At 45.1% G+C, this 19,481-nt stretch overlaps 1 protein-coding gene across 8 annotated transcripts in view; it reads left to right on the top strand.

The window, feature by feature from the left end:
* The window catches only part of DDX3X (DEAD-box helicase 3, X-linked), a 31,236-nt gene extending 11,962 nt beyond the window's left edge, over positions 1 to 19,274 (top strand). For 4 of the 8 annotated variants that reach the window (XM_015418474.1, XM_015418476.1, XM_015418473.1 and 1 more), the window contains 13 exons: positions 4,129 to 4,296; positions 4,382 to 4,481; positions 6,459 to 6,594; positions 7,053 to 7,138; positions 7,776 to 7,874; positions 7,958 to 8,118; positions 8,240 to 8,384; positions 12,696 to 12,885; positions 13,091 to 13,272; positions 13,360 to 13,477; positions 15,253 to 15,409; positions 16,512 to 16,654; positions 16,792 to 19,274. In XM_015418474.1, the coding sequence (XP_015273960.1) occupies positions 4,129 to 4,296; positions 4,382 to 4,481; positions 6,459 to 6,594; positions 7,053 to 7,138; positions 7,776 to 7,874; positions 7,958 to 8,118; positions 8,240 to 8,384; positions 12,696 to 12,885; positions 13,091 to 13,272; positions 13,360 to 13,477; positions 15,253 to 15,409; positions 16,512 to 16,654; positions 16,792 to 16,871 (1,765 nt within the window). In that variant the 3' untranslated portion in view covers positions 16,872 to 19,274. The remainder of the gene's footprint in view (positions 1 to 4,128; positions 4,297 to 4,381; positions 4,482 to 6,458; positions 6,595 to 7,052; positions 7,139 to 7,775; positions 7,875 to 7,957; positions 8,119 to 8,239; positions 8,385 to 12,695; positions 12,886 to 13,090; positions 13,273 to 13,359; positions 13,478 to 15,252; positions 15,410 to 16,511; positions 16,655 to 16,791) is intronic. The other 4 variants (XM_015418475.1, XM_015418480.1, XM_015418479.1 and 1 more) reach the window with 1 other exon arrangement.
* Positions 19,275 to 19,481: the final 207 nt, after the last annotated feature.

The following is a 19,481-nucleotide window of genomic DNA, read 5'->3' as shown; positions in this document are numbered from 1 at the left end:
CTTTTCGCCGCTCCCAGATTATTTCGAGGAAGTGATAAGGGAAGTATGGGCTACCCCAGGGGGGGGGCTCAGCCCTACAGTCAATAGCAAGGCGTCTCTATATGTTTCCGGACGAGACGATGGAAGACTTAAAGGTACACTTGGTGGACGCCCCGGTGGTGGCAATGCACTCAGGGGCCGTTCTTTCTAAAGACGGGGAAAACGTCTTAAAGGATGCGATGGATAAGCAAAATGAGACAGCGCTTAGGAAGGCGCATGAAGCTATCTCTTTAGCAATACGCTCAGCTGCGGCGCTATCCAACTTTACCAGAGCCACAGCCATTTGGGCCGACAACCTAATACAGAACACGGACGTTACCCCCCTGGAGCTGCGGCGGTCACTCCTAAAGATGAAACGCGCGGCGGAATTCGCTGCAGACGCATCCCAGGACAATATCCAGTTCTGTGCCAGAGCACAGGCCGCAAACATTATCATCCGCTGGAACATCTGGCTCAAGCATTGGAAGGTAGACACGTTATTTAAAAGTAACTTGGCTATGGACCCATTTTCTGGCAGGCTACTCTTCGGAGAGTCAAACCTGGAGAGGGTACTGGTGGAGACCAGGGAAAAGAAAAAGGCGATGCCTTCCTCTGGTTACCGGTGGGAATGGGAATCCAAGGACAGGGCGTTCCATTCCTTTCGGGCCACTTCAACCGGGGAAGGGGCCGAGACGGTCGGGACAGCAGACCCTTCAAATCTTTTAGATATGGTGCCAGGTCAAATGCTAGAAGCACAGCAAACTACAGAATGGACAAAGCCGCATCCTCAAAAGAGCAATCCGCGTGACTGCAAGATAGGAAGCCGGCTCCAGGAGTTTGCGCGGATCTGGAGCCAGACCACCACGGACCAGTGGGTGCAGAAGATCATATCACAGGACTACAGAATAGAACTCACTGGCAATCCCCCTCACAGTTTCAGGCCATCACCAGCCCCGAGGAACAAGGAACGCTTAAGAAAGCTACAGGAAGCAATCCGGCACCTCCAGAACATCGGGGCTGCGGAACGAGTCCCCGAAGCAGAACACTTCAAGGGGATATATTCCGTGCTGTTCATAGTACCAAAGAAGTCCGGAGAATGGAGGGCGGTTTTAAACCTACGAGAGGACTCAACAAATGGGTGACAAGGAAAAAATTCCGGATGGAAACCCTACGCCACATCCTACAGATTTTACAGCAAGGGGGACTTCATGACTTCCATGGACCTCAAGGAGGCCTACCTGCATATCCTAATGCATCCTGCCTCCAGACAGTTTCTGCGCTTCTGCCTTGGGGACCAGCATTTCCCGTATACGGCCCTGCCCTTTGGCCTCTCTTCGGCACCCAGGGTATTCACCAAGGTCATGGTGGCTCTGGTGGCGACCTTGCGCATGGAAGGACTACACATTCATCCTTATCTGGACGATGCCCTTCTACGGGCAGCATACTACGAGACAGCAGCCCCCGATATATGGAGGGTGAGGGAGTTCCTGACTGCGCATGGCTTCATCATCAACGAGAAGAGCCAATTGCAACCCACACAGGACATCATACACCTGGGCATGAGACTGAACACTTGTGTCCCTACAAGTGGATAAACAGAACAAAATTCGGGCCTTGGTGACGACAATCAGGGCCAGGAGCCGGGCCGACCTAATGCAGCTGGCTGCGCTGCAAGGTCTCATGATCTCCACGATCGACCTGATCCCGTGGGTGCGGCTACACGCCAGATCACTACAGTGGACGCTGCTACTATTCCAACAGGACATCGCCAGAAAGACACGTTCCGATACGAATATCGGGCGAGCTTCGGAGAGAACTGCTATGGTGGACGCGACAATCTAACCTGAGCAAGACAATCTCCTTCCTAAGGCCTCAGCGACTTGTGATAACAACAGACGCCAGCAAGAGGGGCTGGGGCACGCATTGCGGTCAGCACATCACGCAAGGCAAATGGTCCCCACGAGAAGCCTCTCACAGCATCAATTGGCTCGAGCTCAGGGCGTTCACCCTGGCAATGAGGGTCTTCCAACAGCACGTGCAAAACCGGCACCTACTAGTGCGCACAGACGATATGTCCACAAAGGCACACATCAACCGACAAGGGAGAACCAGGTCGAAGTCCCTATTCGCGGAGGCGAGGATTCTGCTGCAATGGGCAGAACGATACTCCTTAAGTCTCCAGGCAGAACACCTAAAAGGCCTGTTCAACGAACAGGCATACTGGTTAAGCAGGGAGGACCTGAACCCGGGCGAATGGGCACTGAACAAGGATGTCTTTGCCCAGATCGCACAATAATTCAGAATGCCCATTATGGATCTCCTTGCGAACTCCAGGAACCGCCAAGTCAAACGGTTCCTATCCCGACTTGGGAGCAGAGGGCATCGACGCACTATCTCACCCTTGGCCAAAAGGTCTTCTGTACACCTTCCTGCTGACAGTCCTCCTAGGAGCGGTGATCAGCAGAATCAGAATGGAGAGGGCCACAGTGGTATTGGTGGCTGAGACGGCCATGGTTCTTGGAGCTGGTACAATTTTCCACAGAGAGACCATGGACACTACCCCAGAGACCAGATATACTACACCAAGGGCCCATTCTTCATCCGGACCCAACATGGCTACAACTGACTGCATGGAAATTGAATGTACCCAACTGACCAGCATAGGGTTTCCCCGGGAGGTGGTTGAAGTCATGCTACAGGCAAGACGGCCATCTACAATGCGCATTTACAGCCATACATGGAGGACGTTCGTACAATGGTTAGCGGCTATGGGCGTACAACCTATGCGGGCCACGGACAAGGACGTCATTTTGTTTCTGGCCGAGGGCCAGATGTAGGGATTTCAGCCAAACACGCTGAAGCGCCAGGTGGCAGCCATACAAGCATGCCTAGGCGGCAAGACTCGTAGGAAGATATCATCCAGCAGTTATTTTAAACAGTTCCTGCGGGAAGGAAGCCAGCTGGCTTCTGTAAGACACAGATTTCCTACTTGGAGCCTTCACAAGGTATTGAACGCCTTAACAAAGCCTCCATTTGAGCCGATTAAATCAACAGAACTTCTATCATGGAAGGCCGCCTTCCGCCGGTCCGATGCCCTGTTTGTAACTTATGGGACCCCAAATCAGGGGAGAAAGGCATCAAAAACCACTGTTGCCTACTGGATCCGGCAGTGTATTACCAAGGCCTACGAGGCACAAGGCTCTACGCCACCAGGCGGGCTTACAGCACACTCCACAAGGGCAGCAGCAGCAACCGCGGCCTTTTCCACACGAGCCACAGTTGAGGAGATATGCAGAGCTGCCACCTGGGTGTCATTCTCCACGTTCATGAGACATTACAGGATATGGACCAAGCCGCATCAGCTGAAGCGGCATTTGGCAGAAGAGTTTTGCAGCAAGTGGTAAAAACATAAAAATAATACCTAGCTCCCACCCAGGGAAAATAGCTTGGGTACAGCTAACCAGTTACTGGATGACTCCCCCCCACTGAAGGAGAATGGTACATTGGACCTACCTGAAGGTTCTTTCTCTTCAGTGGGGGAGAAGTCATCCACATCCCACCCAAACACAGGCTACAAAAAGGGCCAGGGTGGCAAGCAACGGAATAAAAACATACACTGCGTGGATGGCGAGGAACACATAGAACGAGCGATCCACGGAAGGGCTTGGACATGACTGGAGAGGTCAGCCAGGGCCACTCCAATAGGAGCCATGCAACAAAAGAAATTTGCATAGCCTATCGAGCGAGCAGAGGCGTGACCTAACCAGTTACTGGATGACTTCTCACCCACTGAAGAGAAAGAACCTTCAGGTAGGTCCAATGTACCATTTCATTGACATTCTGCACATACTTCAAGTATATCTGAAGTGAGCAGTGATGCTCATACCCTACCACAAATTTTTGTTAGTCTTTTAGGTGCTACTGAACTGTTAATTCTTTTCTAATACCTCAAATATAGGTATTTGCCTTAGAACTTGAGACTCTAAAAATGGAGGGTTGTGGAATTAAGGCAAATAGTCTTAACTATGCCAATGAATGTTTGAGGTTGCAGTACCTTATGGAAAACTGCTGTGTAAGAAGAACCTTAAACCCTGAATTTCATGTGATTAGGTTTGAAGAACGTGGAAGAGGCAGTGAATTTGATGGCATCAGTAGTCGTGGTGGTGATAGAAGCGGCTTTGGAAGATTTGATCGCGGCAGTGGGAACAGTCGTTGGTCTGATAAATGTGATGAAGATGACTGGTCCAAACCATGTGCGCCAAGTGAACGTATGGAACAGTGAGTATTAACCTTTGTCATTTTGTAATTGGTTGAAGTCATATGCTTAATGCTTTGTAATACTGTGTTGCTATCTCTACTCTAGGGAGCTCTTCTCTGGTGGGAACACTGGCATTAACTTTGAAAAATATGATGACATTCCAGTTGAGGCAACAGGCAGCAACTGCCCTCCACACATTGAAAGTGTAAGTATTCCTTTGGTAAAACCTGGATTTAGTTTAAATAGAGTACAAATAGGAAGTAACATTTGTGTAACTTGGGCTCCAGAAAACTTACTTTGTATCCTCCTGTTCTTGGATGTAATATAGGGATTAGAACAGGAGTTGGTGGTGAAAGCTTTTCTGCTGGTGCATGGCTTCTTTAAATCTGATAACAAATAGCAATAGAGGTTACTTACCTCTAGCAGAATACCTGTTCTAGTCTTCTAATTTCTCTTGGTTCTTCAATTATAAAAATAGGTAGGGTAACTGTTTGTTTTTAATTGTGCTGCAGTAGTTTGTATATTTTGACTGTACAGAGGAGTGTGGACATCTGTGATAAACTTTTGGGGAGTGTACTTTTTCTTCCAATATAAGGTTTATTCCTTAAATCCAGTCAGTCTAACTGTAAACTAGTAGACCAAAGGATTTTTTGATAGCTCTGTCTCAGATTCATGGCAATATCAGGCAGTGTTCAGTTCATCCACTCCCTTCACTTGTGAGAATGGAGAAGTCCGTTTTTTCTGTTTACCTGGAGTCTTCCAGACCTGGGTAAAAATGCCTGTATTCTAGGCTTGTGGTAACGTGGACTTGTAGAAACTCACTATGGTCTGACTTTAATCAGGCTGATTGCCTGGTACTCGGCAGCAGTGTCAGGGTGTGAGAAGGGAAAAGGAGCTATTATGGATGAAAAATATAGTTCCAGCAAATGAGTTGGAAGTGGCAGCATGTTAAAAAAGCTGAGAAGTCTTATTAGGGCAAGCCTTTGAAACAATTTGTTAAGGCCAGTGGCACAAAACTTCTACTTAGGTTGCTTCATGAAGTGGTAGATCAGTAGAGAACTGAGGCCTAGCGTTCTCTCCTACTGTGTTTGTTTAGTGCTAGCACAGCGGTCTTAAATGCAGGGGAGCTTTCCTGACTCTTCTTGCCAGTTGTGCAACTTAGGTCAGTGGGTCTCTGGAAGCACAGGTGACTTCTGCAGTGTGGGAGGGTGTTAAACCCACTTGCATGATGTATTGTCCAGGTCAATAGGTTGCATCCAAAACAGTCATTTGCCAGCAGAAACGGGCCATCTTTTTTCAGACCATCTACAGACCTTAGTGCAGTGATGGTGAACTTTTTAGAGACCGAGTGCCCAAACTGCGACCCAAAACCCAATTATTTATCGCAAAGTGCCAACAGGGCAATTTAACCTAAATTCTGAGGTTTTACTTTAGGGGAAAAAACCCATACATTAACTTAAGATGATCCAAACAAAGTAAGGAAAGCAATTCCAAATGCTTTCATTTACTTAAAATTATTTGGCAGAGAATTAGGCACTTTAGTGATAGTCTTGGCCTGGCTGGGGTGATGGCACGTGTGCCCACAGAGAGGGCTCTGAGTGCCACCTCTGGCACCCGTGCCATAGGTTCACCACCACTGCCTTATTGTAACACATGAGTCATCAGGAGCAGTATTTTAAGAGTACAGTGGGCTGCAGAGGGAATTGAAAGTCAGCTCATGGAGTTCCACTTACCTTGTTGACAAATGCCTGCTTGGATCAGAGTTCAGGTATGTGGAATTGTTGCCTCTGCCACCTGAATCACTTAAGATCATGAAAAACGAAACTTAATAGAGGATGTTAAGCTGCCAACGTACCACTACAATACAACTCAAATATTGCTGGTTTTGATAAAAGAACACAGAAAACCTTTCGGTCTGTTGCAGGTGTGCTTATAGGTAGGCCCCTGGCTGCTGTTGTATACAGTTGCAATTTTTTACGCTATGCATAGATTGTTAATTACTGGAGTCTGTATCTATGATACATAGTGTGCAGCATGCCTTTGCGCCAGGTCTCTGCTGTATTTTTAGAACTAGTAGGTACTCGATACTATACTTGAAAGTCCTAGCAGCACAGCAGAACAAACTGCATTATGTGAGTGTGTCATAACACCTGTCCCTCTTAACAATTTCAAATACTTGTAGTTCAGTGATGTTGACATGGGGGAAATTATCATGGGGAACATTGATCTTACCCGCTACACTCGACCTACTCCAGTGCAGAAATATGCTATCCCTATCATCAAAGAGAAGAGAGATTTGATGGCTTGTGCCCAGACAGGTATGTCTCTACTAGTCTGTGTTGGAATATACTGCTTAAGAACTCCTAGGATGTTTTATTAGCTGTACATGTTCCAGTGAAGAAGAATGAAATTAACCAGAAACTAGTTCTCATGAAAGAACAGTGATGGGGGTTAAATTCTGAGTATATTTATAGATTTGAAAGTACTGTCTTTAAATCACTTTTCTGAGTGCTGTATATGTAACTATTGTGGGTTGTTTTTTGGGGGGTGGTGGCCCATTTTGTAATTGGCAATTATCCTAGAAAATTGAAGGCAATTGTACCATGGTAGTGTCTTTACAGGACAGCAAATAGATAAAACATTCAGGTTAAGTTTAAAGTGAGTTACCTTAATAGGACAGCCATCCTGTCTTTACTGTGGAAGAGTAATACTGAAAATGGTTTTAAAAATCTGAAGTGTGCGATCACCAACAGTGAAACATGCACCTTCCTTCTAGGGTCTGGGAAAACAGCTGCATTTCTTCTGCCTATCCTGAGTCAGATCTATACAGATGGCCCAGGTGATGCCTTGAGAGCGATGAAGGTAAGATTTTGGTCAGAATACCTTCCTCCTAATTGATGAACACAAATATGGCTGATGTTGGTGCCTGAGGCCTATCTTTGGGATTCTGGACTCCATAGTTTTCAGACAGCAACTTCGTACTTTGACAGCATAGTATTTATTTTATTTTATGAAATTTAAATCCTGCCTTTTTGCCCTCCCAAGGGGGTCACTAAGGTGGCTAACAAGTTAAAACAATAATAATCACATTTTAAAACCAATAAAAGCAACAGTCTCCAGTAAACATGCATCAAAACAATCAAAAGCAGAGGTAAAATGCTTATAAAGATATACATCTGACCTATATGCACTGCCATCTGTATAGTAGAGTGGAAACAGTATGGAAGTGAACTGGTAGAGTGAACCATGATTTGTGAACAAATGCAAGGACTGCACCCTTAAGTCTTCTAAGAGGAACCATTTTGTTAAGTGGGATGTGATGGCAGCAGCATCTGAGAATGGTTCATAGTTATACTAGGTAGCATTACTGCTTGTGGTCAGGTATCACTTGGAAACCATATGAGAATCTCCAAAGCTCCTTGGGATAGTAGGGTAGAAATGTGATTTGCATGAAGTATTACCTTGATTTCCCGGTGGTGATGGGTATTAAATGTTTCAGGAAAATGGAAGATATGGACGTCGTAAGCAATACCCAATCTCACTAGTTTTGGCTCCTACAAGAGAATTGGCAGTACAGATATATGAAGAAGCCAGGAAGGTAATCACATGTGCTTTTGCAAGTTTGGCCAGCATAATATTTGGACATCTTAGAATCTAAAAAAGTTTGCTTTGTTTCCACAGTTTGCATATCGTTCCAAAGTTCGCCCTTGTGTTGTCTATGGTGGTGCTGACATTGGCCAACAGATACGTGACTTGGAGCGTGGTTGCCACTTACTTGTAGCAACTCCAGGACGTCTTGTAGATATGATGGAGAGAGGAAAAATTGGACTAGACTTCTGCAAGTAGGTGTAACAGCTCCACATCTTGTATGATAATACTTGCCCATATCTAAGTCTTTGGCAGTATGGGTCAGAATGTATAAATACTGCTTTATATGTTGATATCTTTTTTAATGCTCTCCAGGTACTTGGTATTGGATGAAGCTGATCGTATGCTTGACATGGGGTTTGAACCTCAAATTCGTCGTATTGTTGAGCAAGATACTATGCCACCAAAGGGTGTCCGTCAAACCATGATGTTCAGTGCTACCTTTCCAAAGGAAATCCAGGTAATCTTTCACCAACTTGTTTGAGATAGTGTCAATGATTGTATTGTAGCCAAACTGATGGCACAAGTCAGCAGATTATTCAGGTGGTTGAACAGAGGTAGCAGTTTCAAAGTTAAGCAGTAATTTATTTTTCTTGAATACTGTGTGAACTCAAATGTGTGTTCAAAGTTTTTGTACGTATCCTCAAAGGTTTTTGCTGATTAATTCTTATATAATATTGGTAGCTTTAATCAGGGGTCTTTTCGTAGAAAAAGAGGTGCAGGAGCTCATTAGCATAACTTATTTGCATATGCCACACCCCCATGACATCACCGGAAGTGTGTCAGAAGGCAAAACCCACCGCTCAGGCTCCACCCCAAAAATCTCCAAGTATTTCCCAACTCAGCTGGCGAGCCAGCTTTACACTTTTTGACTAAAGAAACTTCAGGTTTACTTTGCTCTTGCAGGGAAGCTACCTACAACCATGAAAATACAGATCACTCTAAGAAAACCTCCAGCTAGTAACCAGATTAGTCTGCTACAAAAGCATCTGAAAGTCCTATGGAACCACAGCTTTTATTAGGACAAATTCCAAAAAATAAAAATTCAGTTTCCTAATTTTCACTGGGGCAGCAACTTTTTGCTGGTCAGAGCTTCCTTTGCCAGATGGGCAAAGTGTTATCCTCTGTGGGCAACGAGAGGCAGAAAAGAAATTGCAGGGGGGAGGCAGAAAGAGAAAAGGGGGCTGGCACCTTTCTAGGCACAGCAGAAAGAGAGGCATGAGTGACCCGTTTGCCGTAAGCCATATGGTGCTGGAAAAGACTGGCGGGGAGCCCCAAACAGATAAGATATGGGGTGGTGATGTTGGTTCTATAGACAATGAACCAGCATGGATGGCATGAAATCTCACTGGATGCCAATAATCTTGGAATAAAGGATTGGGGTTGCTTTCTACACAGTACAAATACCAAAATTTGAATTCAGCCTTGTCAGAATGAAATTTTCCCCCATCACCCATTATTCACTGTGGCAAAATAAATTTATGCAACATTGGTAGGAACCTCATGCTTGCCTGGATATAGGGGGGGGAATTCGCACAACCAGCCCACGCCTGCATGAGAGCACAGAGATGGAACTTCCTGGCTACCATGGGCTCAGGTGAAAGGCAACTGCGGAGGAAAGAGAGTGGGAAAGGCATATTAGGCCACACCCCATGTTACCAGAAGTGTGGTAATCCAGCCACACCCCCACCTTTTGCTTCTTAATCTGTTTACTTGCAGATCTGATTTACAAGCAATCTGGCATTTTGTAAAGAATGTAAAGTGGGTGACAAAGTAATAGGATAGACGAGGGGAAAGGCATAGAAACTGCACATAGATAGTACGGTGGAAGGTAAAAGGAGAATGGAGGAACAGCAATCATAGGAGAAGCAAAGAGAATCTTAAACCACATCCCCTTTAGTTTGGGCTTTCATACCTAAGCCCCATCCTTTAACTGCAAATCAATTAGGCTATTTTAAAAGAAAACAAAACAGATCTGCAGGAGTCTCTGTTCACAAGCTTTCCTAGTATGAGCCAACTTCGGTTCACCCAGCACTCCTTACACTGTTTCTCCCTCAGGGTAGAGAACTATGAGGTGGAACAATCTGGGCTTTGGGGGCTCTTGCTCCTGTCTTATGGAACAGCCTTCTGGAGACTGCATGCCAACTTAAAGAGCAACAAATATCATTCCAGCATAATTTTTCGGGAGTTGGTGCTCACTTCATCAGTTGCATTGGAGTGTATATCCCAAGCAGCCTATCACATACCTCTAAAACCTATGGACTTCTGTAGGGCTTCTTAGAGTGTTTTTCACCCTAGCAATGCTCTTCTGTCTTGCTACAACTGCTTTACAGACTGAGACACGATAAAACTTTCACACGGGCCGGATATCGCGGGTGGTGGTGGTGGTGTGTGTGGCTAATTGCCCTGGCGCAGTTTGATCAGCGATTACGCCACGGGTCCTTCCCTTGGCACCGGCGGGTAGGCAAGGGACATGCCGCGCACCGGCGCGATCACACCACTGGCGTCTGGAGGCAGCCCGTGGCAAACGTTTACTAGTACCTTGAAGGTACTAGTTTTAAGGCGCATTATCGGCGATAAGCCACGGGTGCGCTCCACTTCCCAGATGTTGAGGTGTAATCCCACCCGGATAATCTGCCCACCATCCGTGCCTCTCCCGCAGCAACTTTGCTGTGTGACCGGGGCCTAAAGCATCTAGACACAGGATAAACGTTTCTCTGCAGAACTTCTTACACCATGAAGAAATCTTGAAAGTGGATAAATTATGTGGGGGGGGGACGACAGACAGTTGGCAACCTTAACATTTCCATTCAAGGTACTTAGTATCAGAGTATTTGATATTCAGGAATCATTGCTTCATATACAAATCTCCTCTGCCCCTTGAAACAGGAAGATTTGCTAAGATGGCAGAATTCCAGCTCTCTTTTTCCTCTTATCATATTTTTAACCCTATAAAGGCTCCAACTGATGCCCTAGAAAGACTACTTTTTATTCAACAGTTTGCCTGGATTATGGCTTCCTTGCCAAACTTTCCTGGGGAAAGGAAGACCAGAGCTAATAAAGAGCCAGAGCTAACAAAGGCCAAAAGAAACATCGCATCACCATAATGAATTGCTCACAGCTGACAGAGGGCAGAAGCTTTCAGAAGCAAACAATGCTCCCTCTAAACTGAGTTAGTGTGAGCTAGTTCCACAGGAAACTAGTCTATGCAGCAGCCAAATCACTTGCTCACAACTTTAATGTCAGTAGCTCACAAAGTAGAATTTGCAGCTTAGAGGGAGCATTGGTGACAAGCCTCATCAAGCCCTACTAAAGACCGGTGGGAGGAGGGGGGGGGGAAAATTCCAACCACACAGATACGTTAAAATGCCGTTTGCAAAGACGAGCAAGCAACTTTCTCTGGATTTAAGGTCACCTTGCCTTCCCCTCCCAAGATCCTCCAATGCCAGCTGCAGATTACCAGAGGATGGACTCTCTTCCTGCCTGCGAGGCTGCAGAGGAGGAGGCGGTGACAAGAGAGGAGAAACAGAAACCTGATCTCCGGGCGGGCTTAGTAAACAGAAGGCAGGGAAGCTGTGCCAATCAAACTTGATCAGAGACACCGCAGCCCGATCCTGCCAGCCGGCCAACTCCACGCCCTTTCATGCTGACTTGCTAAATGGGACAACACAATTGGTCTTTATGGAGGGGAGGGAGGCGCACCGGGCCCGCTCAGGTGTCAACATCCCCTAGCTTTCCAAACAAGCCCGCGACAGAAGCTCTGAGGGGAGTCTGGGGGCACACACCTTCTGATTCTGGGCTTCCCTTCTCTTCCTGCCTCCCCCTCCCCTTCTCTCACACACACTGCCTCCCTGACAGCGCCAGCTGAAGCAGACCATCAAGGGCTGCTGAGCTGAGCTGTGGAGGAGAAGGAGGGCACCGACGGCTTCCCCACCCCCCACTCCGCCGCCTTCACCCACACACATGCCAGCCCGCCTCCCCGACTGTGCCAGCCAGAGCAGACCATCGAGGGCTGCTGAGCCAGGCTGCAGAGGAGAAGGGCACCAATGGCCTCCTCCCCCCCCCGCCCCGCCTTCACACACACACCAGCCAGGCCACTCGCACCTCACCCACCCGATCAAGCCCGTACCACCCCACCAGCTTACCTGCCTTTTTGCTGGTGGAAGTGGTGGTTGAAAGAGAAAACAGCATGTGCTGCTTCCTGCTTCTGCAGGCCCGGCTGAGGGCAGGCAGCCAGGGACTCAAGCACACAGAAGGGGCAGAGAGAGAGAGAAACAGACAGACACACAAAGGGGCAGACACACACACACACAGAGAGAGGAGCAGAGAGACAGACACAGAGAGAGAGAGAAGGGGAAGAGAGAACCCAGAGGAATTCACACACACACGGGGAATGATGGGGGGCGCCTCTGCAGGCCTTTCCCTGCCCATCCGCCTCGGCCCTTGCTCCGGAGGGCTTTCTCTGCCCGTCTGTCTGCGGGCGAGCAGAGAAAGGCAAGGGCGGCAGCTCCGGAGGAAGCTGGGGATGGGGCAGGAGGCCGGGTCACCCGCGCCTCCCGCGCCTCCATGCAGCCCTAAGAAACTGGTGATTGGACAAGAGGCAGGCAGCTTACCTTTCTTCTTCTGGCTCCTTGTGTTGACTGAGGGCTGCAGGGGGCGGGGCTTGGTCATGGTTCCCCCCCCCCCGCTTCACTCCTAGAGCTCCATACCGGCGAGCTCCGGCCCCAACCGAGGCCTGGCTTTAATACTGAACCAAGTATTCTTCTTTTAGATGCTTGCTCGTGACTTCTTAGAAGAATATATCTTTCTGGCTGTTGGCAGAGTTGGCTCTACATCTGAGAACATCACACAGAAAGTAGTGTGGGTGGAAGAGTCAGACAAACGGTCATTTCTGCTTGACCTCCTAAATGCCACAGGTAAAGACTGTTTGGGAGAATTCCAACACAACTCTAATGGCTCAGGTAATGAGAATCTATGTTAGGTGGAGGAAAAGCTTCAGACTTTTCCTCCCTGTTTTCTCCTATCTTTGAATATTTTATTTAAATCTGCATGCAGCTAGCTTGACTAGTATTAAGTTGTTGTGAATTGCAACCATAATTTTCACCACTTGGTGGTGCTATATCTACCTATGTGGCTCTGTGCTGAAAGCATTCTTTGATTATATAGGCAAAGATTCCTTGACTCTGGTGTTTGTGGAAACTAAAAAGGGGGCTGACGCCCTGGAAGATTTCCTGTACCATGAAGGATATGCTTGTACAAGTATCCATGGTGATCGCTCCCAGCGAGACAGAGAAGAAGCATTACACCAGTTCCGTTCGGGCAGAAGTCCCATCTTGGTTGCGACTGCAGTAAGTACAGCTTTAGTTGAAAAATGCACATTGGCAAAATGAAATGAACAAGTTGTAATCTGTGCACTTCTGGTTTCTCTTCATTAGGTAGCTGCAAGAGGCCTGGATATTTCAAATGTAAAACATGTCATCAACTTCGATTTGCCAAGTGACATAGAAGAATATGTTCATCGCATTGGCCGTACAGGGCGTGTTGGGAACCTTGGTAAGATACTGTTCATGTAACCCCAAGACTTCAAGTATCCAGCCTGAATTTTGACCTATTAAGTAATGTGGATTTTATTCTTGGGCAGAGCTCTACAGCCCTCAAAATTATAGCTTGCTATTCGCCGCCCCCCCTCCGCCCCCCCCCCCCAAGCTTTGCAGCAGGAAGAGCCTCTATCAAAGATCAAAACTCGAGGTACAAAGGTCTGCAGGAAATGGGAAATTCAGAGGAAAATCCCCCCCCCCCCTCAGGATTCTTCTAGTTTTTCCTTTGGAAAAATTGAATGTGCAGCTCTGAACTCCTATGAAAAACGCTCTATGAGTAAAATGCTTTTAAAAGATTCAGTCTTACTCGTGAGATTTGTAATAGGAAGGTTTTTTATGTAAATTCCTGTGTGCGCCATGGACTTGTATAGTGTATTTTCAAGAGTGTGTTTAAATGTGACTTTTATTCTTATGTGTCTAATATTCAGATACACAGAGTTTAGTGTGTTAAATATTACAAATAGAAGTCTGTACCAGATATATTGGTAGCCCCATTGTGACTTACAAGGCTAATTTCTACTGGGTAATATGGTTGCACTAGGAATAAGGCCTGTTGTGGAAATAAATACGAGCTCTAGAAAGAGGCTCTGGGAGAGTGCCCCAGCCTTGGGCACTCAGTGTCAATTTGCTGTGGCAACCTCAGCAGGGCATGACACAGAGTCCACCATTTTCTCCAAAGGAACTGATCTCTGCTACCTGAAGAACAGTTGTAATTTTGAGTGATCTCCAGCCATTACCTGGAGTTTGGCAACAATGGTTCCCCATGAGGGAATGGCTGGTTTGGAGGGTGGAGTCTGGCATTGTACCTGTCTGAGGTCCCACACCTGAAACCTCACCCTCTCCAGGCTCCACCCCTCAAATCTCCTGGAATTTCCCACCTGGAGTTGGCAACCCTATCTCCTTCCCAGCCAATCAACCTTTATTTCCCACTCACTTTTCAGCTTTCTACACACACACCCTCACCTGCAGCCTCTACCGTGCTCTGAAGCCCTGACTTGCTACATCACATTGGCTGTCATACAGGGGCCATCTCAGCAGGATATAAGGGCACAGAGTCCATTTTCTCCAGGGGAACTGATCTCTGCCATCTGGAAAGCAGTTGTAATTCTGAGTGGTCTTCAGCCCTCACCTGGAGATTGGCAACAATGGTTTCTCCCAACAGGCACTAAGGGTACCTCAGAACACATTTTACCTCAGAACAGCAACAGCAAACTGTTTAGAATGTTAGAGGCAAAGGCCAATCAAGCCACATATGCAAATTTTCTATGTTCTGACTGGCTATGGGGGGGGAGAGGAACAGCAAACTGTTTAGAATGTTGGAGGTGAGACTCGGGCATAGTTTAGTAAATGTGTTAAAACAGTAAATTGAGTTTAGTTTTGGAGCTTGAAAGAGAATATATGCAATATTAACATTTTTTTGTAGAAACCTGAGTTCTCCCATTTGATATGGCTCAAATTTCCAGAAATGTTACCTTTCTTATGGAAGCTACTTTATCACAAGGTGGTGCCCCAAAACCTCTGGACTCAGATTTCTAGAACAATGTGCACAAATGTAATTAAATTTAAATGTTTTGGGGAAAATAGCTTTTAAAATTGATGTAGATTAGTTGTTGCCCATTTGCCTTAAACCTGAAAAGCCTTTGACTTTAAAAAAGAGAATTTGGGGGGGGGGGAGGCTGGAGACAGACATATATTCACAAAGAACAAAATTCTGTTTGTATCATCCTTCAGGTCTTGCCACATCATTCTTCAATGAAAGGAACATAAATATTACGAAGGACTTACTAGATCTACTTGTTGAAGCTAAGCAAGAAGTACCATCTTGGCTAGAAAACGCGGCATATGAGCAGCATCACAAGGGTGGAAGTAGTCGTGGACGATCTAAAGGGTAACTTGATTCTTTGGGGGGTTTAAAACTTAAACTGCAGTGCAATCATAGGTGCACACATTCAGCAGTAAAGTTGTCTATATATGGCTATGCATGGGTCTTAAAATGTATAGTTATCAGTTATGTTTTATAAAATCAGTTTCTTGAATAGATAGGGGATGTTTCTTAAACATGGGGCTGCCCTTACCTCAAATCTGGAAGCTGCAGCTGGTGTAGAATGCTGCTGACAGGCTGTTGATGGGACTCCCAACTCGGGAGCACATCCAGCCGGTCCTAAAGGCATTGCTCTGACTGCCAGTATCATACTGAATTCGTTTCAAGGTGCTGGTTTTGACCTTTAAAGCAAACCCTTTATGGCCAGGGACCTACATATCTGAGGGACCGCCTTTCCCCCCATGTTCCCCGGAGAGCACTGCATTCAGGGGACCAGAACCAGCTGGCCGGCCTGAGTTTTAAGGAGGCCAGGCTGGCAAAAACCAGGGCCAGGGCTTTCTCGGTGGTGGCTCCATTCTGGTGGAATGAGCTCCCAGTAGAGAGGGGACCTGTGGGACCTCTCTCAGTTCCACAGGGCCTGTAAAACGGAGCTCTTCCACCAGGTGTTTGGGAGCCACCACCACTGCCAAATATCATTAACAGCTAACAGCAGTAGAATAGAAAGCCTGTGTCACTCAACCTGAAAGACATCTGAAGAAGATCTGAGAGCCGATTATCTGAAGAGCGAACTGAGTATGGCAGCCACCGCTGAATTAATGACAATCAAGGACAATAATACTAGCCCTTACTATGTCATCAATTAATCGTAGTATTGTTTTAAGTGTTTCAACTGTTTTTATTGTACTTTTATGTGCCATTTTATGTAAGCCGCCCTGAGCCAGCCTTGGTTGGGAGGGCGGGGTAGAAATTTGACAAAATAAAAAATGAAAGAACATGGCCCTTAGTCTTATGGCTACTTAACATTTTTGATGGCTTGAAAGGTGCAGTAACTCGTTTGATAGAACATCTGGGGAAATGACTGCAGAGTTAAGCTAATATAAATGACCACCACAAGGAAAAATTACCTTTCAGACACTACTAACACTGTTCTTCTCTTTTTCTCTTGCAGCCGTTTCAGCGGAGGGTTTGGTGCCAGAGACTATCGAACAAGCAGCAGTACTGCTGGCAGTAGTTTTGGTAGTAGCCGACCAAGTAGTTCTCGCAGTGGTGGCGGTGGTGGCCATGGAGGAGGAGGCAGCAGAGGGTTTGGAGGTGAGCTTTCTTACATGTTAACGATAGAATGAAGATTGGGGAAGTCATTCATTAGACAGCAAACAGTAGAAGTAATTTGGTTTCCTATACAGTTGAATTTTCCTGAACATTAATTTTCATGGCTTTTGTTTTAATAGGTGGCTATGGCGGCTTCTATAACAGTGATGGATATGGAGGAAACTATAACTCTCAGGGGGTAGACTGGTGGGGCAACTGATCTGCTTGCTGCAGATGCTTACCAAACAAGCTAATATGGAAACCACATGTAACTTAGCCAGACTATACCTTGTGTAGCTTCAAGAACTCGCAGTACATTACCAGCTGTGATTCTCCACTGAATTTTTTTTAAGGGAGCTCAAGGTCACAACAAGAAACAAAGGAACAGAAGCCCTACTTCGAAGAAGGTTTAAAGACTCCATTGTAGTCAGGATTAACTCCCCCACCTGCCCCCCACTCCCGGACTGTATTTATAATTTTGTGACTGAGGATCATTTGTTAATGTACTGTGCCTTTAACTTTAGACAACTTTTTATTTTGATGTCCTGTTGGCTCAGTAATGCCCAAGATTATCAATCGTTTTGACAAAATTTCTGAACTTGGGCTTTAAAAAAATCAAACCTTGGCACGCAGGTGTGATACAACTTACAGGAATCATTGATTCATCCACTAAATACTACAAAAAACTTATGCGGTGGCCTGCATTAGGGCTTTGATACTTGGAGATTTGAAAAATAAAACACCTTGAAGCATATCAATGGAATTAGTTTCTAATGTGGCAAAACTGTACTAAGTTAAAGTTGATTTGCTCACTCTATCCTGGATAGGTACTTAGAACCTGATAGTCTTTAATAAGCCATTCCAGTCATGATGATGATAAAGGTGGTGTATGGATACATGCATACAAAAAAGCACTGTTTTCAAAGTTAATGCGAGTAAACACAGCAGTTCCAGTGTTTTAGGCAGATAATTAATGTGAGCTAGCCAAACCGATGTGGAACATTACAGGGAACGTTTAAAGGTCTGAACTTGAAATAGTTTTTAGGAGAATTCATCTACTTAGACTTTTCAAAATTGCCTGCCATATAAAATTGAAATGGTAGAATGGCTGACCACAACAGTGATGGGTCCACTTTTTAAGGGCCTGACTGATTTTTTTGGTCTTAACGCATGCTAGTGTTGATGTTTTTTGGTCAAGGGGGAATGAACAGGAAGAATTATGCAGCAGGCTTTATTTTAATGCAGATTCACATTACTCTGTTCAAGCTGCGTTGAAGTGTAACTGGCTTACTGTAGACTTGTAAAATGGCTCCAGAAGAGTAACAAATTCTGAGATCACAGAGGTTGGAATGTACATAACTGCACAAGGTTTCAATTCTGCTATCAAGTGCAGTTTTAGTCAGTTTTAGTTGCATAGGTTTCCATTGTATTAGTCTGTTATGCTGAATCTGGCCAAAGATAAGTATTTCCAACAGTAAAATGCCTCTGCCACATCGATTCTCTGAGCTAACCTCTGTGGCGAGAGTCATTACCAACTTTTAGTCTAAGTGGCACAGGACAACAGCAAAATCTCCTAAAGTGCAATAGATCTTTTCAAGTGTATTGTGCCTTGTTCTAAACTTTTAAGTAGGTGCACTTGACAGTATTTGAGGTCATTTGTTATGGTGCTATTTCAATTAGTCTAGATTTAGGCCCTTGTACATTTTGCCCACAACTTTTTACAAAATACTTCTTTTATTGCACATTCAGAGAATTTTATATGTCTTGTGTGCGTGTCCTTAACTTCCAATCTTATTTTGTCTCTTGGGAGACTGAACGCAGCTTGTCTAAGGAAGGAACTTGATTCTAAAACTGGGACCATGGGAATAATGGTTGGGAAGAAACTATTTGCACACGACAGATTTCTAGATACTTTTTGCTGCTAGTTTTGTGTAATATTTATTGAACATTTTTGACAAATATTTATTTTTGTAAGCCTAAAAGTGATTCTTTGAAAGTTTAAAGAAACTTGACCAAAAGACAGTACAAAAACACTGGCACTTGAATGTTGAATGTCACCGTATGCGTGAAATTATATATTTCGGGGTAGTGTGAGCTTTTAATGTTTAAGTCATATTAAACTCTTAAGTCAAATTAAGCAGACCCGGCATTGGCAGTGTAGCCATAACTTTCTGATAGCAAAACAAAAATTGGCAACTTTAAAATTAAACATGCCAAGGTTTTGATACACTTGTCTTAAGATATTAATGAAACACTTCAAAACACTGATGTGAAGTGTCCAGATTCTCATATGTTTGTTGCGTGAGTTTTTGTTTAGTTGTGTGGTTTTTTTCAGTGAATGTCTGGCACATTGCAATCCTCAAAACATGTGGTTATCTTTGTTGTATTGGCATAATCAGTGACTTGTACATTCAGCAATAGCATTTTAGCAAGTTTTACAGCCAGCAATATTCTTCAGTTCAGATAAGGATTCAATCATATGCAAAGAATGGATTTAAACTTGCTGAGTGTAAAGATTTGAACTTCAAGTCACTGTAGGTTTAGTAATTGCTTATTGTATTAGTTTAGATGCTAGCACTGCATGTGCTGTGCATTACTCAATTTTAATAAAATAAAAAGTTTAAATGCACAGTGTCTATGTTCTTAATGTGGTGTTCATTGCTGAGATACAGCATATATTTGTCATCAATTATTTGTCATCAATTACAAACACTGAACAAACATCAAATCTCCCAGTAGTGTAGTAAATCTGAAACTAAGCTCATGGTGGCCCATAAATGATCGGTGAGGTGGAGACCGTTCTGCTCTAGTATAAGCTTTTATGAACTAA

This window comes from Gekko japonicus, unplaced genomic scaffold (assembly GCF_001447785.1).
Source record: "Gekko japonicus isolate JY-2015 unplaced genomic scaffold, Gekko_japonicus_V1.1 scaffold202, whole genome shotgun sequence".
Lineage (NCBI taxonomy): Eukaryota > Metazoa > Chordata > Lepidosauria > Squamata > Gekkonidae > Gekko > Gekko japonicus.
The sequence above is the reverse complement of the archived record's forward strand: the minus strand, read 5'-3'. Positions and strand labels throughout refer to the sequence as shown.